Below are 22296 nucleotides of genomic sequence, written 5' to 3'. Positions count from 1 at the left end.
TTGGAGAATGTATTAATAAGCTAACCAAACTCATAAACTCAGCAACAATGGCTAGTGTTTACGACTTGATCTCTCTTTTCTTGCTCTTCCATCCAGTGCCGGCTTAAACATATTACATGCTCCTGGGCAAACTAAAAAAAAAATGCCCCTTAACCTATAGAAAAACTTACTAATTATTTTTTTGGTTCTCTTTGGTTCATATAATTTTTTTTTGTGTCCCTTTCTAGCTTACAATTTTTTTTTTGTGCCCCTTTAACTTACAAATTTTTTTTTGTACCTCTTTTAACTTACAATTTTTTCTTTTTGTGCCCTTTTTCTTATACGTATATGCCCCTTTAATTTATGTACCCGGGGCGGTCACACTGCCCGCCCACCTAGTTAAGCCGGCACTGCTTCCATCGTATCACAGAGACTCAAACCTTTTGTCTCGGGAAGAATCAAAACAAACAATCCTAAACCGGACATTGCAGTTCCGAAAACCGCAAACGATACTGACGGTATGTGTATGTCTCTTCCAATGGACGCAATTAACGGACAACAAGCTCCTCCAACAACTAGAGCCTGTTGAAACATCATCGTTGCTGAACTTCTCACACAAGTCGGAAACATTTCAACCATAAACACAGCCATAAGGTTAAATCCGATCCTAGCGCAGAAGAATGTTGCGAGTTCGAACGCAAACGCGATCTCGGTTTGTCCGAGAATGCTGAGAAGGAAACAAAGCACTCCCGATGCCCCACCGAGCAAGGTATTGATTAGAATAGAGCTTCTTCTGTTGAATCTCTCTAATAAGATTGGAGTGATTACGAAAGTAGGCAACTCCACCAATGCGTTTAGGGTTTCACTCAAGTAGATGTTGACGTCTATGTCTCTAGCTGCTAAAGGAACACCGTAGTACGATATTCCCAACCCAAACATTATGATCATAACAACAGAAATCCTCCGAAAAGCCCATCTTCGGAAGAAAAAGTCCTTAATCGAGTACGTTGGCACTTGTGCATGGCTTTCTTGCTCCAGGGGTAACTTAGAAATCACTGATTCCAGATAAGCTCTGTTCTTAGGTGACATCTTTGTGAGAACGTCAATGGCTTCTTTGTCCTTTCCTTGCATGTGAAGCCACCGAGGCGATTCGAGTGCAAAGAGGTAGATGAAGATACAATAGCTTATTGCTGGAACGGATGTGTATAGATATAGATATCTCCATGAAGAATGTTGTGCAAGGTAAGCTATTCCAGACAAGGACATAAACCCTAAAACGAATAGGGTAAACGGAAGCATCGTAGCTCTTGGTCTCCATCTGGTGGAGACACGCTCACTGATGAGGACTAGCGCGTACGACCAGGTCTGTGATCGCGCGAATCCGATGATAAACTTTAGGGATGCATAAATCCATACATTGGTTGAGAAGGTAGCAAAGATTGAAGTGATTGACATTGTAAAGGTAGAGAGCAGAACTAGTTTCTTACGACCCAAGGAATCGTCTGGGATCAAAGCTAGGAAGAAACCACCAACAATGGCACCAATGTAGAAAGAAGAACTAGGCATACCTCTGAGTAATGAGCTCGAGCACTCGAGGCCAAATTCTGAAATGATGGACTTGCCCTTGAAACCACCGTCCCATTCCCAGGCTGATCTTGGAAGCTTGCAGATGTCGGAAGCCGAAGGATCGCAGATCGTGTGGTTAAGACAATGCCACGTGGGATATGCATCTGTGTAGACGGTGATGAATATCTGCTGAGCATCGAAGAGCAAAGCAAGCCCAACGAGTGATATCTGGAAAAGTTGCCAGAATCCGAAATCAGATAAGCTCTGTTCGACGACATTGTCAAAAGTCAATTCTTCTGATCTGGTTTTGTTGTTGACTTCAGAATCATCGACAAGATGAGACAACAATGGTTCTCATGGATTTGCCATGATCGTCTTGTTTCTAGCTTCTTTTTTTGGTCTGTGTTTGCTTTTTTTAGAGTTTGACTATAGGTTTACTCTCATTCGACCATTCTTATCAACTAAGTCTGAAGTCGAAATCTGCGTTTCTATTATATGCAAATCTCAAATTTATAGACCATACCATGTGTAATTTGTAATTGTTATAAATATTTTAACATGTGAAGCTTGGGTCCACGAAGTCAAAAGTATGATATAACTGATTTGGGAAGAGTGTGAATGCATGTGTGATAGCTGATTTGTTGTTTCACTTTTATATAATCTCCCGTCTATCACGCTGAGTAAAAAAAATGTTTACGTGTGTTTTTTTTATATATGAAGATATAAATATTCATTTCACAATGAAAGTTTGAGTTACACAATTAAGCATACCTATACATGGTTCCATTGTAAAAAGAGGATAAATAACATGAAAGCATACTAAAATTATAAAATCAAACCAATAACAAAACAAAGGATAAAAAATGAACGTGTTGAACGTTATTAATAACACTCATGACATATTCTAGTCAAATTTATGTTTATATTCTCTTTTTTTTTTTTTTTAAGAAAAAGGATTAGATTTATGTTCTCTTTTAGTCCTTATATATAGAAAATTAGGTTGGTGGTCTTCCATGACCGATCCTGCTTAAAAATAATCAATTTTTTGCTTTTATTTTGGCGTCAATTACTCTATATGCCTTTGTCATATCGAAAAGCGAAAGACAGGATAGGACAAGAGCAAGTAAGAAAGTAGTTATAATGGTTTTTTATTCTTATTTTTTTGTAACACGAGGCTATATTTTATTTCTACCAACCACAACTAATTATATATATGTACATTGAAATGATGATTTTGGGTCTGATTGGTAACGTATCCAAAACTGTACAGAAAATCTGTAAGCTGGAGCTGTAAGCTTTTATGGAATAGTGCAAAGCTGTAAGAAAGAACTGTACATGAAAGCGGTACAATAAAGCTGAGAGTAAAAATTTTAATAAAATGTTTAGTAAAGTTTTTGTGATTGGTAAAAAATCAAAACTGCACATTTGTACCGCTTTGTTTTTGGTTACCAATCAGACCCTTTATTTTAAAGGCCTACATCGATCGGATCCGTTCACATGCCATGGATTTATTCTATGTTAGTTGTCATCAATCATCATGTCGCGAATCCAAGTTTTCTTGTTAGATGGACTCATTTCTAAGTAATTTGGAAAGGACACAGTTTTTATGATCAGCTTGACCAAAACCGTAATCTAGTAAAAAAATGTTTAGTGTGTGTACATATGTATTGTTACTTACTATGTCATAATTCCAGTTCAAATCAAATCGACTCAAACATATGTTGTTGTCAAAAAAAAATTATTTAAGATATACAAAAAAAAAAAAAAAAAAAAAAAAAAAAAAAAAAAAAAAAAAAAAAAAAAAAAAAAAAAAAAAAAAAAAAAAAAAAAAAAAAAAAAAAAAAAAAAAAAAAAAAAAAAAAAAAAAAAAAAAAAAAAAAAAAAAAAAAAAAAAAAAAAAAAAAAAAAAAAAAAAAAAAAAAAAAAAAAAAAAAAAAAAAAAAAAAATCTAGAAAACAAATTTTATTTTGAAAAAAATAAAAATAAAGATATACGGATTTTTTAATTTTTGTTTTTGTTTTTCTCCTTGTCATTTTTCATCGTAACCAACTATGAGCTCATCTGCGACGTCCTCAATTGCCTTAGGCGGTAGATCCGCTGAGGCTTCTGCTACCAAAAACACCTCAAAGCGTCCAAAATGTAATCTATTATGATCTTCTATTCCCCAATTTTTGTTATATACATTTTGTCATTTGCGGTTACTTTTCAGTTTTTTTGTTCCATTTTCTTTTGCGGATTTGATAAAATGTGTACGTTGGGATTGTACCTAGTGTTCTTGAATGCCTTAACAGTTTCCACCTATGTAATTGTTGTAATTGATCAATTCTTCTATGTTTTTTTTTTCTCGAAGGGAATTTATTTGCGTATAGGAAAAAGAATATAAAGAAAAAACCCCTCTTTGAAATGTTGCTAATTGCTACATCTAGCTCGCTTATCATATTCCTCAATGTGATTTTAATCATAAAGCATCTATCAATATGAGAATGACTGATAATTTACAGATGCATACAGATATATCTATCATATAGGGATAAATTCAGATTACTGATATTAATCTAGTACACACACAAATGGGTGCTTGTAAACAATTTAACAAGGTGCAGTTGTAACCTATTTATTTATGTGTTTGTTGGATTGGTGTAACTCCCAACAGTGTAATACCTTATGATTTCTCTCTTCTTAAGATAAGTTTCCTAGAATTTGTAAACTAAAAAACCGAATCTGTTGGAAAATTTTTCCTCATCAGATTCAAGATTTACCCAACAGGAGCTTCCAGCATGCAAACCAATTCTTACTCCCAAATGGGTAAATGCTTCAATAACTCATAGTACAATGTAACATTCTTATGTCGTACAATTTCCAATGTTTTATTATAGTTTAAAGTATCTTTTTTTTTTTTTTTTTTTCTTTCTGCCTATCTTATATGCAGGTGATTCTGACTTTTCTTGTCTCAGGAGTTGTCTTTATTCCTCTTGGAGTGATTTGCCTATTTGCTTCTCAGGGTGTATGTTTATTAGTCTTTTCAGTTTTCTCACTTTGCAGCTTCATTTATTTCTTATTTTGTGAATATGACTTGTGATTATTTTTATGACATGATCAGGTCACTGAAATTGTTGATAGATATGACACAGACTGCATTCCTTTATCATCTAGAGACAACAAAGTCAGATATATACAGGGCTTAGAAGATAAGAGGTGTAACAGAACAATCATGGTAGATACACTTATTATCATCTTCAGTTCTTGTTATATTCTTCTTCCTTAATTAGCTCTCTTTCACAGCCCTTTTCTTATAATTAATGTTTCATGTATGTTTGATAGGTAACTAAAACTATGAAGAATCCTGTCTATATATATTACCAGCTTGAGAACTTTTACCAAAATCATCGACGGTAACATCTCACTATTAGTCTTCATCATACTAACACCTCTCTGAACATGATTGGTGCATACGAACAAGATTCCAATATTACACATCACATTTTTTACGAAACAGAAAACATCTGCACAAGGCCTTCAAATATTTTCAGACAGTAATACTTTATTTGATGTTTTTGCAAATTGCAGGTATGTGAAAAGTCGACAAGATGGACAATTGAGAAGTCCAAAAGATGAAGATGATGTGAAGTCATGTGCGCCTGAAGACACTATTGGTGGTGAACCTATTGTTCCTTGTGGTCTTGTTGCTTGGAGTTTGTTCAATGATACTTATGACTTCAGTAGAAATAACCAAAATATCCCTGTGAATAAGAAAGGTATCTCATGGAAGAGTGATAGAGAATCAAAGTTTGGTAAAAATGTCTTCCCAAAAAACTTCCAGAAAGGATCTCCCATCGGCGGTAAAAGTCTTGATCAACATGTTCCAGTAAGTTATTTTACTGAGTTGAGACACATCTTAAATAACAAAAAAAATCTTAAGTGATATATGACTATAAGAGATAAGAAGCCATCTACTCACAACTCACTGTGATCTTGTTGCTTGGAGTCCATAACCAGTAAGCATTATCTTTAATCATAATTCAGATGATGTATAATTTTGCTAAATATGTATGTTTCTGGCAGTTGAGTGAGCAAGAAGACCTAATTGTGTGGATGCGAACTGCAGCTTTACCAACATTTAGAAAGCTGTATGGTAAAATAGACACTGATCTTCAAGCTGGAGATACAATAAAGGTCTTGTTGCAGAATAATTACAACACTTATAGCTTCGATGGAAAGAAGAAGCTTGTGCTATCTACCACAAGCTGGCTTGGTGGGAGGAATGATTTCCTTGGGATTGCGTATTTGACTGTTGGTAGCATATGCTTGTTCTTGGCTGTTTTCTTCTCCGTCTTGTATCTAGCAAAACCAAGGTATGTCACATTTTCTACAATGCTACATGTCATTTAGAAGATGCTCTGTTTTTTTCAGACTGTTGTGATAAAAACGGCATAGAGAGTCTTTAAAGAGTCTACATAGCACAAAACTATATATGTTATGTTTTATTTATGTGTTCAGGCAATTGGGAGATCCATCTTACTTGTCATGGAACAGAAGTGCCGGGGGTGGACGATAATAGAATTCTTTTAAGCTCTCCTTTGTTGTTTTTGGGGATCTGTCTCTATTGGTAAATAAAGTCCCCATGTCCGTCTGAACAAGAATAGATGTTTACCGTTTACAAGAAAAAATATAAATGGACTAACCAAGAAGATTATACCACACATTCTAGTTGTTTTGTTTGATAGAAAGAAGCCTTTAATTTGCAAAATGACTATGGACCTATGGCTCTGCTTAGTCAGGAACCGATACCTATGTCAGAGAATCATGTGATCTATTGGTCTGCCATGTTTATAATACTAGTGAAAAAATTTGTACTCAAGTCCATTAATTCAACTGGACCACCATATATAGATGGAATAAAACGACCATAATACAAAATTTACTTCGTCCACCAGGATTCTTATTTGTTGAGGTTCCAATTCCATAATCCCAAATGGTTGATCTGGGGATATGAAATAGCATACGAAACACGATTCAACTATAACAAGATTACACGAAATTTAAATCGTTCCCGCGGGAAATTTAAAACGATTTCTTTTCATATGAAACCAGTCCATGAATTCCACCTTCTATCTGTGCTGCACCAGTACGAGCCTATTCACAGCATCAAGATTCGAAACAATAATAAGTAAATATACATCAAAAAGGCGGAAATCACAGATTAAGATAGTTTTCCAAGGAGTGGAACTAATGACATACCTCGAGTCTGAGGACATTATCTCTCAATAGCTCGTGAGCAGACTGCAAAGAGGAAGCACCGAGATCTTGGAAACCTTGCTTCACGGCATGCATTGTGTAAGGTACAAACTTCAATACCGAGCCTTTATCTGCAACTGCTCCAACTACTCCTTGTGCGATCTTGAGTTTCGTGGTATCTCCCAAGTATCTCTGGTCGCTTCCTTTGGTCATCGCTTCTAATGAACCCATACCTCTGTATTTCTTCACTCTTCTACCGTTCTATATTATTGACAAAAAACAGACCAAACAAAGCAAAATCATTGAGGAACATGGTAGTTGGTTAAAATCATTATTCAAAGTAGGAAGTTGTATTCAATTACCCGATATTCATAAGCTCCAGGAGCCTCGGTGCTTCCAGCTAAGAAGCTTCCCATCATCACAGTTGATGCTCCAAGAACTAGAGCCTTCACAATGTGACCTGAGTTTGAAATACCACCATCTGCAATAACAGGTACACCGTGCTGAGCAGCAACTGTCGAGACTTTGTACACAGCAGTAGCCTAAGAGAGTACCAATCACATAAAAAATAAAGAACCCAACTTTACAAGGTGCAATTCATAAATTCAACTAAGCACTCTATTTCAAATATGAAAGCTTATTCATTTACCTGTCCACGTCCAACGGCACAAACCTCTTGTGTTGTGCATATAGAACCAGAACCCATACCGACTCTCAACCCATCAACTCCTGCTTTAATCAAGTTCTCAGCCTGATACATAGTCACCACATTCCCACCAACTACATCCAACTCCGGATACATATTCTTCACATACTTAATCATCTCAATCTGGTAAATAGAGTTCCCTTGCGAACTATCCAACACCACAACATTAGCTCCAGCTTTCACCAAGTGCTCTAACCTCTCCTTGTCTGAATCCCTTGTCCCTATAGCAGCACCCACCATCCACTTATTATCTGCACCAACAGTTCCTGACCCTAACTTGGGATATCCTTTAACCCTCTCCACATCGTCTTTAGTCACTACGTTCACTGTCTCACCTTCCTTCTCCAAAACCACAAATCCTTTCTGCTTATCTTCCAAAACCGCCTCGATCTTATCAAGATCAATATCCCACGGCACATTGTAATCTTTACTCTCACAACTCCTCATGTAATCGTATATCTTCATCTCCTTTTGGTCATCTTTCATACTAGACCACTCAGATTTTGAGACATAACCCAACAATTCCGGTGTCAATGTTCCTGAATTAACCAAAATCAATACTACTATTTTCATACTATTCAGAAATTGGAAGAGACAAATAAAGTTGTTAACTTTGATTTATATATACCTGTCTGGGAGACGAAGACGAAGGAAGAAGGACCAAAATCATCAACAGAACAAATCTGATGATCTGGGGATTTGAAAACAGCATCGGAAGCAATCGGAACTCGGAGAGACTTGGCGTGACGGATGACGGAAGCTTGAGTGTCGATGTCGCAGTTATAGTGAACGATTCCGATTCCACCAAGAGCAGCCATAGCAGCAGCCATGTGGGATTCAGAAACAGTGTCCATGGGAGAAGCGACGCATGGGATCGAGAGTGGAACGCGCTTGCTGAGGCGCGTGGATAGAGAGACGGCGTCTGTGGAGAAGTCGATGTAGTGAGGTAAGAAGATCACATCGTCGTAGGTGTATGAGTATCCTTGTGAGAATAGTCTCTCAGCTGAGAATCCATCTTCGAATCCTCCTCCTGACATCATTCGATTCCAATAATGGCGTCGCTGCGTCGAGAGATGGAGGGGGAAATGAACAGTGAGGGTGAGTTATTAGGGTTTAGTGATGAGGTTGGTGAAGGAAGGTTTTAGGAGCGAAAGGCGACAAAATGAAAATAGAAGTGGGTGAAATAGATAAAACCGGAATCGAAGTTATTAAACCGAATCAAATCAAATTTGGTTTTGTAAACCGAAATCGGATCAAAAACCGGATGGATGATTTATCCACGCCAAGGATTGTACTGTTTGTGTATCCGAACATTACTTTATCGGCCAATTTCTAATTTGGCATCTCAGTTTCTTTCAGTCTTACTACTACAGCTTCAAGATCAAAGGTCAGGTTCCTAAACTCTTCTTTTGTAGATCAATGTAGAAATATTGTTTTAAGTTCTTCGTGAATTTTAGGTTCTGAATTTGGAATTTTTCTTTGAAAATTTAATAGGTTTTGTTTCTCTACGATAAAAAAAATGGCGGATTCATCGTCACTGTTGTACAATCAGCTCAAGGTTGAGTCTATTTCATAATGCTGAGTGTTGTTGTTGTTGTTATTATTATTTTTTCTTCTGGTGAATTCATATTTGGACTCTTTGTTAGGTAGCTGAGCCGTTCTTCTTGTTGGCTGGTCCAAATGTGATCGAATCCGAAGAACATGTTCTTCGAATGGCTAAAAGCATTAAAGATATTGCCACAAAGTATGTGTAACCATCCCACTAGTGAAGCTATTTTCTTGTTTTTTTCTCCAGAGATCTTGTGTGTGGAACTAATAAAAGAATAGATTTAGGGGGTAGTATGTTCAGATATTGATCCACATATAGCAATTGGGTCATAGTTAAGACCTTGAGACCTTGATCCTTTCATCACATGAGGATTTTTAGGTTATTGAGTAGTGTGTGGTTACTTATGCATGTTATTGTTGTTTGTGAACTCTGTAGGCTTGGGTTGCCTCTGGTTTTCAAGTCAAGTTTTGATAAAGCTAACAGAACTTCATCAAAGTCATTCCGAGGTCCTGGCATGGCTGAGGGTCTGAAGGTAATTTTCCCTGTATACTTGTATGTATTCTTTCCCTCTTCTTTGAGTTGCAAGTATGGATGATCCTCTACCCGGTACTGTTAGAATTATGCATTTGAAATCCTTCAAGATCAATGCAAAAAGGATCTTTTTTTTTTTTATCTATTCTAAGGTCTTTTTAAATCTTTCACTGTGAGCTGACACCAGCAATTAGTAGTAGCTCCTGGATATAATGCAACCAATCACACTTTCAAGAACTAGTCACGATGTGGCTTCATTGTTAGTGTGTAATTTCTGCACAAGTATAGTAAGGTAGTAACTTTTCTGGTTCTCTTTACAGATTCTTGAGAAGGTGAAAGTAGCATATGATCTACCAATTGTTACGGACGTTCATGAATCGAGCCAGGTATATTGAGTTTGAGTCACATGAGAGAATCAAGATTCGAAAAAAATCTTTGTTCCTTTCTGATGCTTGGTTTATTTTTATTAGTGTGAAGCGGTCGGCAAGGTTGCAGATATAATTCAGATACCCGCATTCTTATGTCGCCAGGCAGGATTCTATAACATATGTTTTCTTCAGTTCATTTTAGCTTGTAATATCTCATCTAACTATTAACTATATCTCCAGACAGATCTTCTGGTTGCGGCAGCCCAAACTGGGAAAATTATCAATATAAAGAAGGGACAATTTTGTGGTCACTCTGTAAGTTATCTATTCCGTCGTTTTTTGATCTGGCCAAACTTTTAATTCCTGGTATGTTATAGTGACTGATTTCATGTATATCCAATATAAGGTCATGAGAAACTCGGCCGAGAAGGTTAGACTCGCAGGGAATCCAAATGTGATGGTTTGTGAAAGAGGAACCATGTTTGGATACAGTAAGTTAAATGTTCTTTGTGTTAATAGAATTGGCAGCGTGAATGAACATGTAGACTAATACAATAATACTTGCCGCTTTTATGAAAAGACACTGAGTACCTTCTTTTTACATTGGATTTTGTTCCTCAGATGATTTAATAGTAGATCCGCGAAATTTGGAATGGATGAGGGAAGCTGATTGTCCCGTTGTAAGTTAATCTTGCTTCTCGTTCTTTTTCTTGTTTCGGGAGTTTGTATCTTAGTTTTTGACGTTAGATTTTGATGTTTGACATTTTTATAATACAAATGATAATTGTTTGCTTCAGGTTGCTGATATAACTCATTCATTACAACAACCTGCAGGCAAGAAGGTATGAAAATTAGAGCCAACGATGCTCTTAGTAATACTAGTTAGGAAGTGCTTAGTATTTCAAATATAAATCAGAAATGGTCTAAACTCAAATATACCTTGTTTATATAGTTAGATGGTGGGGGTGTTGCTAGTGGAGGCCTTCGCGAATTAATACCATGCATAGCAAGAACCGCTGTAGCTGTTGGTGTCGATGGAATATTCATGGAGGTACTGAATTATTTTTGCAAGTTGATTGTATCTTGTGTCACCTTTATATCTTTGTTCCAATTTTGTTATGAAACTTGGATAATTTTCATGTGAATTAGGTGCATGATGATCCTTTAAGTGCACCGGTTGATGGTCCAACACAATGGGTGAGTTATACTTTTTTATCAAACCATATCTATTCGCATTCTTGATCATCTTTCTTTCTTCCCGTTTTAGCCTCTGCGTCATCTCGAAGAACTGCTAGAAGAGCTCATTGCAATCGCGGTAAGAGATTTACATCATCCCACAGATTTACTATGTGTTTCTCAATTTATTATAACCTTTGGCACTTATGACATCTTTGCAGAGTGTCTCAAAGGGGAAACATCAGTTCCAAATCGATCTAACGCCTTATCGTGATTAGAATCATGGGGTGTCTTATCCAGGCAAGTAACGGATAAATCAAGGTAAAAAATGATGAACTCTCTTCTTCTTCTCATCATTTGCAGATATTATGACAGATACTTACTTGACTCGGATTTTTCCTTTTTCCTGAACTTTGCAGGTCTCTCTGACTTCATTTTGGGTGCAACTACACCTTAATAAATATTTCAATCTTGTCGGAGCAATACGCATTATATTTGTTTGTCGGCAGTCGGCAAAATACATCTCCCCCACAGGCCACAGCGACTATTGTATTTTCAAAGTAGCTGATGTTGCCAAATATCAAATGTCTTAAAGCTTAAAAAAACAACAATTGTAAGCTAACTTATTAATTTACTAATACAGAAGTTACGTTTTCTATACATTATTTTCTATTTATACACATAACACAAGCTTTTTCTTTTGAACTTTCTATATGCATGGTTTCTTTCTTTCTTTGTTGCACTTGCACAATCGATAAAACCTCGACAAACAAAATGCAAATAGATTGATGGGCCTAATAGTTGGATTCAAGTGGGCTCGGGTTAAACAAGTTTAACCCAAACAAAATAGTAAGCAAGTATAAACTGTAGAGGGCTATAATCGTAAATTTCATTAGCTCAATTTCAAATATCAGAGAAGCGGCGTCGCTGATTTCGGAAATTTGCAATTGCAACGGTAGAACTCTCTTGCGATTGAGAGAGTTTCTGGGGGAAGAAGAAGAAAGCAGAAGATCTGGAGATTTAAAGGAGAATGGCGTTCGCGAAGGTAAACCCTAACTTCCCCAAGATTTTGAATTGAAAACCGAGTTAGGGTTATTACGTTCATCGCAGATGAGTTTTGAGATTTGAGATTCGAGGGCCTGTTCCTGTTTTAATTCGATTACCATTGAGCTGTTTTGTCGTAAATTTCAAAGCGCGATTAGATTTCATCGAATCTTTAATTTCTCGTATACAGAAGAGACTTTGCCTGTTCTTATGCTTCTTTAATCAGTTTGGTATGGGGAAGTTACAGGATTAGTTTCTTGTGATTTCTCTCTCGGATTTGGGTTATTTGACTGAAATTGTCTTACAATACCACAAGTGAAAAATCCTGAGAGTTCTTGTTTCACTTACTATTGCAGGCACCAAGACTAAGTAGAGATGATGATATACTTGGAAATCGAGGTAAGGGAGACTGTTTTATCCTCTCTGTTACTTGGTGAATCTTTTTCATTCTTAAAACAAAATAATTCAGTGCTACAACAATGTTTACATCTGAAACAGTGGCCACTAGGAGTTTCAAAATCTTCTCCGATAATCAGAAAACTGATCCAGCCGGTACAGTGTAAGTGTATCTCTTCCATTCATCTTTCTGTACTATTGTTATTTGTTCATCTGAATTTTTTTTTTTTGCTATTTCTGCAGAGGGATTACACAGAAGACTCGTATTCCTTTGAGGTTTGTGATGAATATGGCTTGATTCATGAAGAAGTAGACTTTAATTTATGAATCTCAAGAAATTATTAATCTTGTGCTTTTACATTGTTTAGGAGAAAGTCTATTACAATTAGCGGTGTAGCAGCTTCTAACGTAAACAATATGAAGGTTTATCCCTTTCCCTCTCTCTGAGTTCATCCAAGTGTTGGACGTTTATGCAGTTAATTCACATGTATGTGCATTTTTTGTTTTGATTGAAAAGAAGGGCATTTCGAGAATCATAGGCAAGGGCAAAAGCAATAATGAAAATTCTGGTAAGGTTATCGCAGAGAGTTTTTTCCTTTACAATTTTGGGATGTAAAATGTAATCTAATTTTTGTCTCCTTTTCAGAGGAATATACTAAAGTCAAAAGAAAAGCTTTGGCTGACTTAAGTAATCTTGGTGGGAATACTGGCAGCAGTAGCATGTAAATTGCTTAACTCTTTCTTTTTGTGATCTCTTATGGAAAAAATTGATAAATATACCATGGTTTTCATTTCTTATTCAAACTGATTTTGTGTAGTTAGTTTTTATTGTACTGATTTGTGTTCTGTTCTAAGACTATTCCATTGAACATGCAATAATGCAGGAAATGGAAGGGTGTCAAATGTGGAAATTTGCAAAGGTATGAAGTAATAGCTAGCTTTTGCTAACATACCTACAATAGCGTTACATCACTACTTAGGATTAGTAATCTCACTCAGTGAGCTTTTACAGAACGAATCTGCAGAGTTTCATGTATGAACTATATGATCTTTGACAATGAGTTGATGAGCTGCGCAAATTGACCTTTCTATGTGTAGGATGTCAGTTGGTTCAACCAGAGTTAATGATATTTCAGTGAAAAGGTCTACCAAGGTATGGAAACCGTATTGGCTAACTATATTAATGTTGTATACTTGCAAATTACTATCACCAGATCCATATGACTTGCAGCAGTTATCACAAACGTTGTGTCTTAAAGCATCTTGATCGCTATTTCCTTTAATATTCTGTAAAACCTTATCTTATTTTTTTTCCCCTGATATAGGAGCCTGAGAGTAAAAGAACAACCGAACTTGGAAACAATAACCCTATTAAGACAGGTGAGTTCCTCAATGTTATGATTGTTTTCATGTTTATGGCTTTAGGTTATCTGTACCATTTATCTAAACTTCCAATGATATAATTCATATTTTAGGTCAGAAATTTATCAAAAGCAAAACCCTGAGCCTTAGATCAACGGCAGGTGGAACAAGGTACATTTAATCTTGTTTATTCCCTACATTACCTATCAATATGTCAAAGCTCTCATCAAGTGACCTGTTGTTCATGTGGACCTTTTCTTTAATATCTGCTGAGAATGATTCTACATCTTTCATTGGTTAACTTCCTTGACTGATTTCTTTTTGCAGAAAATCCTTACCAACTTTAAAGAGAACAACCGAACTTGGAAACAATAACCCTATTAAGACAGGTGAGTTCCTAAATGTTATGATTGTTTTCATGTTTATGGCTTTAGTTGATCTGTACCATTTATCTAAACTTCCGATGATATAATTCATATTTTAGGTCAGAAATTCATCAAAAGCAAAACCCTGAGCCTTGGATCAACGGCTGGTGGAACAAGGTACATTTAATCTCATGCCTAATTGAATATCTCCTTCTAGACTAGATATCTTGTTTATTCCCTACACTACCTATCAATTTGTCGAAGCTCTCATCAAGTGACCTGTTGTTCATTCGGACCTTTTCCTTAATATCTGCTGAGAATGATTCTACATATTTCACTGGTTAACTTCCTTGACTGATTTCTTCTTGCAGAAAATCCTTACCAACTCTAAAGAGAACAAGCCTCGTAGAAGAGAAGAGCATAAAAAAGGTTAGCTCGATCTTAAAGTCAACAGTCAATCTACTTGACATATTTTTGTCTTATAGTTAGCTGGTTGTACACAACTCGTGAGGCTAATCATTTAGGATATTTTAAGTAATTGTACATGTCTCTACTTGCTGTCTTTGATTCTGATTTATTCTTATTTTCTTGGCGCAGTACAATGTCTCAAGCTTGAATTCGAAACAGTTGGGTCAGGGTCCAGGTAGCATGGATTCTTATGTGTGATGAAAATGTCTATGTTAAAGTTGTAACTCGATTAGCTCAGTATCTGATATTAGTGAGGTTGCATTGTTTCAGCTAGTAAAGTCAGCAACAAAGGCGTCCCACAGCTGAGCAGTGTCCATCTCGTAAGGAAATCTATCAAGGTATATACCGCGTTCTCTTTCTTATCTTTGTATACAAGGGGTCTCTCTCGAATTATTTGGACCTTGGCCATCATCATTGAACTACTAAACCAGTCTTCTTTCACTTTTATTGTCTTGCTTTGATCATTTTATCTGGCAATAGTTACAATCATATTGAGGTTTTTTTGTTTAGTATATATGTGACAACTTTCTCTCTTACTCAAGATCCAGAAAACAGTAAAGACGTCGCTACAAAACCGTAGTTCTCTTAAGAAGCCCCCAGTTGGTAGAATTTCTTCAGTTCCTTCTTCTGATGAAGTTGTCCCAACACTGTCACTTCCGAAAAAGGTTGAAACAGAATGTGTCAAAGAAGATACTCAGGGACAGAGTTCTTCTAGTGAAAACAAAGACCCAACAACAAAAGTGTTGGATGTTACAGCAAAGCCAAAATCAAAACGTAGAAAGTCTTTCACATCTCTACTAGTGACAGGATCAAAGGTTCATAATTCTACTAGATGATGGTTCATTGTGACTTTTTTGTTTCCATTATTACTAATTTGGTAACTTTTTTTGCAGTTTGATGAGAAAAATGGTGATACTGCACTGCCAGAAAAGCTTCCCAACATTGATGATGAATCCAATCAGCTGGAAGTTGCGGAATACGTGGATGACATATATCAGTTCTATTGGATTGCAGAGGTAATTCACTTCTTATTCCACATACACAATTTCGCTTTCCTTATATTCGCTTTTTCATTTTTCCTTATAATTTTGACTTTGAATTTTAGCTTTCGAAGTGCTTAACGTGAAATGTTGTTTCAGGCATTAAGTCCAGCTTTGGGATACTACTTGTCAGCTCATACAGAAGTTAGTCCAGTTACACGTGGAATTTTGATCAACTGGCTTATCGAAGTGAGTTCATCGGATTTTTCCGTTTCCATTTCAACTAGATATTTTCCCTACTTAAAGTTTTTCTTCTCCATGTAGAATCCTTTTATCTCAGTACTGCCTATTTGTTTTGCAGGTTCATTTCAAATTTGATCTAATGCATGAGACACTCTACCTCACAATGAACTTATTAGACCGTTACCTTTCCCAAGTTCCTATACGGAAGAACGAGATGCAATTGATTGGTCTTACTGCACTCTTATTGGCGTCTAAATACGAGGACTATTGGCATCCCAGGGTATGTGACATTTTATCCTGAAAGCTAAAACCTCTTCTTAATCTCCTATGATTTCAAACTTATAATTTTGTAACCCGCCCATGTCCATGTGCAGATCAAAGACTTGATTAGCATCTCAGCAGAATCATACACCAGACAACAAATCTTGGGAATGGTAATTAGTGAACTCTGTTCAAAATCAACTTCTCTATATTCATTTTAACAATCTTTGGTCGTTTTCTTTTCAGGAGAGGATTATGCTTAAAGAGTTAAAGTTCCGTTTGAATGCACCCACCCCCTACGTTTTCATGTTGAGGTTCCTAAAAGCTGCTCAATCAAATAAGAAGGTACACACAAAATTTCTATTTGATTGCTATAGAAGCTATGAAATTAATCTGTCTGATTAGGTGGACATTGAATGGTATTAATTTTCTTTATCAGCTTGAACAACTTGCCTTCTACCTTATTGAGCTGTGCTTGGTTGAATACGAAGCTTTGAAGTATAAGCCGTCATTGCTATGTGCATCAGCCATTTATGTTGCCCGATGCACATTGCATATGACTCCAGTTTGGACCCCGCTCCTAAACAAGCATACCCACTACAATGTCTCTCAGATGAAGTAAGTAAACATCTTTTTAATAACTCCTTAGACTAATTACATTGTTTTCCTAATCTTACACAATTTTTTATCACAGGGATTCTTCTGACATGATCTTGAGGTTTCACAAAGCTGCTAAAACAGGAAAACTGAGGGTCACTTATGAGAAGTACATGAATCCAGGTCACAGTAACGTTGCAGTCTTGAAACCCTTGGATAAGCTCCCTCTTTAAGTAGAATTCTACAAAAGTCACGGCATGCCTCACCAGTCTAAAGGTAATATACATATGTTCATGTAGCTGAAACTTGTTTTCTATTTGCTTTCTCGGTTGAACTGATCTTGCTCATTCTTACTCGGAAATTGCAGGGAGATACAACGTCTACATGGACTCTAGCCGAATATTAAGAAAACTCAGGCTAATGGTGATTCTTAAATAGGTGTCTTGATTAGGTGTGTTATTTTATCTGTGTGCTTAATCACTGAGTAATATTACTGTTTCACATGATCATAAAGACAAAACTCCAATGTATTGATAACGTTGTATAAAGCTTCTGGAAAAACATAACAGTTCTAGGTTTTTCCAAGAATTAAGTCAACCAGATCTACTCGTACATATAAAAACCTTTAATGTATAAACTATATACACCTGAGATGTGTGCCCTTGACTGTGTGTATGGCAACTCTACTTCCACTATGAGCATGTGAGAAAACTGTCTGTGACAAACACATCCTCTGTCTCCAGTGTCCGTCTCACTGCTTGGTAAAAGTTAACCCATGAAGATGAATAAGAGTCCACAGGACCGAGAAAGAAGGTAGGATTGGGACTACTTGCAGGGGAAGCAGCAGTCACCAAATCCAAAACCGAAGCTGCAGGTTTGAGCTGATGAGGGAAATTGAAGGCCAAGTTATCAACTTTATGCTCATAGATTTTGCCATTACGATCGAGTTTATAGCGAGAAGTGCCTTGAAACTCTCCTTTAGCTTCCCATGGAACTCTAGGCACACCCTTGAGATTCCACCTGATGAGGATCATGTTCTCTGATGGTTGCCATACCCTGAAGATCTCAAGTGAGATATCCCTGAACAATATCTTCCCATGAAATCTGAGTGCCCAGAAGATCAATTTGTAGTTCTCAATCCCAGTGAATGTGTTCATCGGATCCACAAGTGTTATATCATCCCTGTATAAACAAACATTCACAAACAGAGATCAAAGGAAGCTCCTTTTTGTGTACCCAGATGATAAAGATTCTTTCTTTCATCTCGTAGCATTCAAATATGAAGAGTTATTACCTGTAGATGTCGTAATTGAGGTCTCTGGTGAAGAGCAAAGGCAAATCTTCACGAAGTGTACGGACAGCGACACCAAGATTGATGTAGAATTCATCTTTGTCGTGGTTATTATGCTTGTCTTGAGAGGCGTGTCTTGTCTTAACCTGAGCATCTTTAAGAGGAGGAGACTGGATACTAGAAAGAGAGAGTGTGGAGAGATTATCTTCTTCAAACTCGTAGCTAATTGATGAAGACGACGACGATAGAGATTGACTGAAAATGGGTTTAAGGTTTGGGTATTTTCCGGTTTGAAGATGGATTGAGGGAGATGATAGATTAGTAAGAAGAAAAGCCATAGCTGCTTTGCTTGGTTTTTTGAGAAGCTCGTCTCTTTGGATTGTTTCTTCTTTACATTTTCATTGCGAAGATTCTGAGCCAGAGAAATTGTCTTGTGGAGAAGAGCAATGTAGCACGGAACTTTTGTTGGAAGATAGATAAATGAAATCCTCTTTATTTTCTTTTTTGAGTGGTTTTGATTTAAAACTCATTATTTTATTGTGATCTTCTTTTTTTTTTAATCTTTCCTTTTGTGTTTAGTTTAGTGTTTAAAACAGAAGAAACGGAAATTAATGTTGTCTATTAGCTTCAAACGTCGTGCAGTCCAACCTACCAAAAAACGACACAAAAGCGCATCTCATATGCAAAACGGCACAACGTCCAAGTACTACACACATTTTTTACTCGCATATTGGAGTAACTAAACAGCGTTGGACTTCATTCATTCGATTGCCATATACATATAGACAAAACGATAAAACTAACACTACTACTATAAATCCAACTTCGAAAAACGATACACAAAGCGCATCTCATAGACGGCACAACGTCCGAGGACATCAAACTACACACATTTTTTACTCGCATACTGGAGTAAACAGCGTTGGACTTCATTCGTAAGTCGTAACCCATATATAGACAAAAGTACAAAACGATAAGAAGAGTACATAAACTAAGAAACTAACACTACTACATCTACAAGTACAAGATTTTTACTTAAGTATCTAATTACACTTGTGTTCAGGACGATGAGTGAACTCAAAGTCTATGTGGACAAAAGCTCGTTCCACTTCAGAGAGCTGCTCTAGCTTTTCCTGAAGAGTCTCTCCGATGTTGTGAGCTTCTTGTAGTCTCATGTCCTCTGGCAAAACAATGTCCACTTCAACAAAATAGTGTGTCCCAAAAGTGTAAGCCCTTACTGTGTCAATATGCTTGATTTGTTCGTGATGGTTCCATATCAAGAATGTCAGTTTCGCCAAGAAATCTGGCGGCGCAGAGCGTCCTATCAGCGAATGGACGTTCTCTAGTACGGTTCTTGCCCATGTTGCTATGGTGTACAAAGCTATCTGCAACCATATAAAGAGAGAAAGAAACATTAATTTTCTCTAGAACACTTCTTGATTTTAGATTCCAGAGTTTAGATTTCATTTGTCTATATGAGCAACTGAATACATACAAGTATAGCACCAGAGGGATCAATCCACCAGTAGAATTTGACGGCCAAGACAGCTGTTGCTAAGCCGATTGAATTGGTAACGACGTCAAAGAGGTGATCCTGAGCGTAGGCCCTAACGATTTCGTTCTGAAATCCTCTGCAATAAAGCATGAGTAGAAACTTCACGATGGTGACAGAGACCATGATCCCGATCATCCATTTCTCTTCTGTGCTATTCATATGTATACCACTCTGTAACAATAATAGAATTGGTTAAATTAGATCAAATGACCGATGAAAGCAGTGACCAGAGAAAACATGTGATGTACCTTGGCAACTAGTTGTCTTCCTGACTCTAGTAAAACTTGCAGTCCAAGAGTTGCCATCACGGAAGCAAACACAATGATGCCCTGTTAATTCAAAAGGGTAAATACACTATCATTTTGAGTCTTTCACATAAACACAAGTTTTGTGACCAGGCTTGGGATATAAAAGTTTCTTGGGATACAAGTAAGTGTTCATAGGAGTCAGAAGAACAGAACCAAGCAAAGACAGAAGCATACCACAGGTTGCATACGGCGCTTTCCGATGGGATAGTGAAACTGGTTTGGTTTCCTCATGGCATTAGCTGTAAACCAGAGAATAAAACCAGACAAGAGATCCAAGAGAGAGTCCAAAGTTGAAGCAATCACAGCCATGGATCTACTCTCCATAGAGGCATAAACTTTAGCCACAAAAAGCACCAAATTTGTTGCGTTAGAGATGTGAACTGCCAGTCTCTCACTCTTTGCAAGCTTCTTCATTTCTTCCTATTGAAACCAAAAAGATTGAGGATTCGTAAAAGGACTAAAAGGGGAAGAAATCTCAACATAAAAAAAAAAAAAAACTAGAAAAAGAGCAGCCAGACCTCAGTTGGAGCACCAGATGCAAAACCAGCTTCGTGGATAGTCTCCATCTCATTGAAACCCTCGAGGAGCCTCTCTTGCTTCTTGTAATATTCAGAGACTCTACGTTCCTTCCCTGCATCATAAAAGACAACAAATAAGAGGGTTAAAAAACCCTGTTTCAAGATATAACAAAGGGAAACTTGTTAAACCTCTGTCTCTAATCTGATTCAGCATCCACATCATTTTAAAAACAAAGAATCTGTCATATATAAATTCCAAAAGAGAAGCTTTAAGATTCCATCAAAAGATTGAATCAACAAAAGATTTAATATTCCACCAAATCAAATCAATCAATTAGAAAGGGCTTTAGACCAAAAAAGTAATACACAGTATTTTTTATTGCCACAAGACTTAAAATCCTTATACTTTCAAGCGATTTCAGTTCATTTCTGAACTGTATTGTCCGAACAAGTCTCAAGGGAATAAACAAGAACTAGACATTTTGCATAATCACTTTTCTGATTCATACGACCGAGTAAGTTCCAATCACAACTCTTAGTGCGATGATCATGTATATGAACGGATAGGGTGCAGATCACGAATAAAAAAAAAAACACACAGAAAGAAGGAAGAAGGAGTCTGACTTGGAGTACGGAAATAGCGAGAGAAGCAAGTGAGACCGTCGTGACGGCCGGTGGAGGAGGGTGAAGAAGGGAGTTGAAAAGCGTCGAGGCTGAGACGCCAAGACGACTGAAGCGGCGGCGCATCGTGTTCGCTAGGTAAAAGCTCGACATTGTATTCGTCTGCCGTACGGACTACATGCTCCGTCGCCATTCTCCGATCGCTTTCAAAAAAGGTGTGTGTATCTGGGGGTTGGGGGAAGTTTGCAAGAGAGAAGAGAAAACAAATACTTGTTGCTTTGCTTGTATGAAGCCTATGTATATGTATGTATATATCATAGATAGGCAAGAGGAGTTATAAAAGCATTACCCTGGAGTCACACACTACTCTCTGTTTATTTTTTTTTGTGACATGCTAATATTTTTTATATTAATAGAAAAAGGGATGTCAAAATACAAAAAAATATAGTTTTTTTTGTCTGTTAATAATTTACAATAAAAAGACTTTTGCTTTACAGTAAACAAAAAATTGGATTACTTGTTAGAATGAATATAAAAATATAGATCCTATTCCTATCTTCATTAATAATTACAAACATACTTCAATTAGAAAAATTTGTGTTGAATAGGTATATTACAAATGATATTTTTGCTTATGTATACACGAAATATCTTTTGTCTTGTGTGTTTGTTTAAAAATGTGCACATATTTGGTAAAAAAGAATTAAAAGAAGTATTCGTATGTTGTTAGAGTTTGACGAAGTAGGTGCTCACTAGTGATGCAAAAAGGCGTGGTCCAAAATAACAACATGATCAAGGGAGTCCCCAATTCTTTTTACATTACGTTTCCCTTCATCTCTTCTAAAAAAGGTTTTCTAGACGGCCACGTCAAAATGATTAAGTAATGTTATATTATTTTGTGCACATTTGTTGCGATCAAAGTGGTTTCCCACGATTGCAATAAAGCTTTTGTCCCCTTATGCCTTTTGTTTTTTCTTCTTTATGCCACCATTTTCTCCGAGTGCGGTTTTTTCTTTCTTTCTAATGCAACGTCGTGTTATTATTAACATGAATCCATAATTCTTTAATTGTTTTTTTCCTTTGCATATTATATATTAACTAATTAGAGATTATCAACTAATCTTTGCCTTGAAGTGGATGTGATGTCACTATTTCATCATATATTATTAGGTACAAG

General features: G+C 36.6%; 7 protein-coding genes across 11 annotated transcripts; 3 read left to right on the top strand and 4 right to left on the bottom strand.

The window, feature by feature from the left end:
* On the bottom strand, positions 244-1914 carry LOC104755955 (organic cation/carnitine transporter 6-like). Its single transcript, XM_010478443.1, is given in 1 exon segment — positions 244-1914. A coding segment is annotated over 1 exon segment (1536 nt). The 3' UTR covers positions 244-378.
* Positions 3597-6324, top strand: LOC104755953 (putative ALA-interacting subunit 4). Its single transcript, XM_010478441.2, has 8 exons — positions 3597-3684; positions 4292-4350; positions 4475-4549; positions 4646-4759; positions 4867-4937; positions 5113-5410; positions 5608-5897; positions 6043-6324. Exons 1-8 carry the CDS (start codon positions 3597-3599, stop codon positions 6098-6100), a joined length of 1053 nt encoding a protein of 350 aa, XP_010476743.1. The 3' UTR covers positions 6101-6324.
* Positions 6409-8619, bottom strand: LOC104755954 (inosine-5'-monophosphate dehydrogenase 2). Its single transcript, XM_010478442.1, has 5 exons — positions 8115-8619; positions 7430-8025; positions 7143-7322; positions 6784-7041; positions 6409-6678 (listed from the first exon to the last, which is right to left on the bottom strand). The coding sequence occupies exons 1-5, from the start codon at positions 8524-8526 to the stop codon at positions 6607-6609; spliced, it is 1518 nt and encodes a 505-aa protein (XP_010476744.1). The 5' UTR covers positions 8527-8619; the 3' UTR covers positions 6409-6606.
* Positions 8799-11706, top strand: LOC104755952 (2-dehydro-3-deoxyphosphooctonate aldolase 2). Its single transcript, XM_010478440.1, has 15 exons — positions 8799-8873; positions 8981-9044; positions 9133-9230; positions 9471-9567; positions 9887-9952; positions 10037-10096; positions 10175-10249; positions 10341-10425; positions 10556-10614; positions 10732-10776; positions 10887-10985; positions 11084-11131; positions 11202-11249; positions 11332-11431; positions 11530-11706. The coding sequence occupies exons 2-14, from the start codon at positions 9006-9008 to the stop codon at positions 11386-11388; spliced, it is 876 nt and encodes a 291-aa protein (XP_010476742.1). The 5' UTR covers positions 8799-8873; positions 8981-9005; the 3' UTR covers positions 11389-11431; positions 11530-11706.
* On the top strand, positions 12040-17280 carry LOC104755950 (putative cyclin-B3-1). Of its 5 annotated transcripts, none has more exons than XM_010478438.2 (25): positions 12040-12155; positions 12511-12553; positions 12653-12713; positions 12794-12826; positions 12919-12973; positions 13071-13119; positions 13197-13272; positions 13435-13470; positions 13649-13703; positions 13876-13930; positions 14026-14083; positions 14240-14301; positions 14397-14454; positions 14649-14706; positions 14875-14920; positions 15016-15083; positions 15288-15560; positions 15639-15761; positions 15885-15974; positions 16087-16248; positions 16343-16402; positions 16476-16574; positions 16669-16847; positions 16924-17102; positions 17194-17280. In XM_010478438.2, exons 1-24 carry the CDS (start codon positions 12141-12143, stop codon positions 17057-17059), a joined length of 1950 nt encoding a protein of 649 aa, XP_010476740.1. In that variant the 5' UTR covers positions 12040-12140; the 3' UTR covers positions 17060-17102; positions 17194-17280. The 5 variants fall into 5 exon arrangements, with proteins under 5 accessions (XP_010476740.1, XP_019094224.1, XP_010476739.1 ...); XM_019238679.1 differs by having other exon boundaries at positions 13068-13119; positions 15294-15560; XM_010478437.2 differs by having other exon boundaries at positions 13068-13119.
* Positions 17336-18596, bottom strand: LOC104755949. The gene is made up of 2 exons (XM_010478436.2): positions 18121-18596; positions 17336-18008 (listed from the first exon to the last, which is right to left on the bottom strand). The coding sequence occupies exons 1-2, from the start codon at positions 18453-18455 to the stop codon at positions 17519-17521; spliced, it is 825 nt and encodes a 274-aa protein (XP_010476738.1). The 5' UTR covers positions 18456-18596; the 3' UTR covers positions 17336-17518.
* On the bottom strand, positions 18953-21495 carry LOC104755948 (metal tolerance protein 10-like). Its single transcript, XM_010478435.2, has 6 exons — positions 21123-21495; positions 20499-20611; positions 20155-20400; positions 19921-20001; positions 19613-19843; positions 18953-19502 (listed from the first exon to the last, which is right to left on the bottom strand). The coding sequence occupies exons 1-6, from the start codon at positions 21310-21312 to the stop codon at positions 19161-19163; spliced, it is 1203 nt and encodes a 400-aa protein (XP_010476737.1). The 5' UTR covers positions 21313-21495; the 3' UTR covers positions 18953-19160.

The sequence above is a fragment of the Camelina sativa genome, chromosome 17, assembly GCF_000633955.1.
Source record: "Camelina sativa cultivar DH55 chromosome 17, Cs, whole genome shotgun sequence".
Taxonomy (NCBI): domain Eukaryota; kingdom Viridiplantae; phylum Streptophyta; class Magnoliopsida; order Brassicales; family Brassicaceae; genus Camelina; species Camelina sativa.
The sequence above is the reverse complement of the archived record's forward strand: the minus strand, read 5'-3'. Positions and strand labels throughout refer to the sequence as shown.

Excerpts from the sequence above, each read along its gene's own strand:
- LOC104755952 (XM_010478440.1), top strand. The coding sequence starts at position 9,006 with ATGGCGGATTCATCGTCACTGTTGTACAATCAGCTCAAG. Across the intron at positions 10,097-10,174 it reads CCGCATTCTTATGTCGCCAG|ACAGATCTTCTGGTTGCGGC; the intron begins GCAGGATTCTAT and ends CTATATCTCCAG. Across the intron at positions 11,250-11,331 it reads AAGAGCTCATTGCAATCGCG|AGTGTCTCAAAGGGGAAACA; the intron begins GTAAGAGATTTA and ends ACATCTTTGCAG.
- LOC104755948 (XM_010478435.2), bottom strand. The coding sequence starts at position 21,312 with ATGGCGACGGAGCATGTAGTCCGTACGGCAGACGAATACAATGTCGAG. Across the intron at positions 20,612-21,122 it reads TCGCTATTTCCGTACTCCAA|GGAAGGAACGTAGAGTCTCT; the intron begins GTCAGACTCCTT and ends TTTATGATGCAG. Across the intron at positions 19,844-19,920 it reads GAAGACAACTAGTTGCCAAG|AGTGGTATACATATGAATAG; the intron begins GTACATCACATG and ends TTATTGTTACAG.
- LOC104755949 (XM_010478436.2), bottom strand. The coding sequence starts at position 18,455 with ATGGCTTTTCTTCTTACTAATCTATCATCTCCCTCAATCCATCTTCAA. Across the intron at positions 18,009-18,120 it reads CTCAATTACGACATCTACAG|GGATGATATAACACTTGTGG; the intron begins GTAATAACTCTT and ends TTGTTTATACAG.
- LOC104755954 (XM_010478442.1), bottom strand. The coding sequence starts at position 8,526 with ATGATGTCAGGAGGAGGATTCGAAGATGGATTCTCAGCTGAGAGACTA. Across the intron at positions 7,042-7,142 it reads CTGGAGCTTATGAATATCGG|AACGGTAGAAGAGTGAAGAA; the intron begins GTAATTGAATAC and ends TCAATAATATAG. Across the intron at positions 6,679-6,783 it reads ATAATGTCCTCAGACTCGAG|GCTCGTACTGGTGCAGCACA; the intron begins GTATGTCATTAG and ends TGCTGTGAATAG.
- LOC104755950 (XM_010478437.2), top strand. Across the intron at positions 13,471-13,648 it reads AAATGTGGAAATTTGCAAAG|GATGTCAGTTGGTTCAACCA; the intron begins GTATGAAGTAAT and ends TTCTATGTGTAG. Across the intron at positions 15,762-15,884 it reads AGTTCTATTGGATTGCAGAG|GCATTAAGTCCAGCTTTGGG; the intron begins GTAATTCACTTC and ends ATGTTGTTTCAG.
- LOC104755953 (XM_010478441.2), top strand. The coding sequence starts at position 3,597 with ATGAGCTCATCTGCGACGTCCTCAATTGCCTTAGGCGGTAGATCCGCT. Across the intron at positions 3,685-4,291 it reads CACCTCAAAGCGTCCAAAAT|ATTCAAGATTTACCCAACAG; the intron begins GTAATCTATTAT and ends TTTCCTCATCAG. Across the intron at positions 4,938-5,112 it reads TTTTACCAAAATCATCGACG|GTATGTGAAAAGTCGACAAG; the intron begins GTAACATCTCAC and ends TGCAAATTGCAG.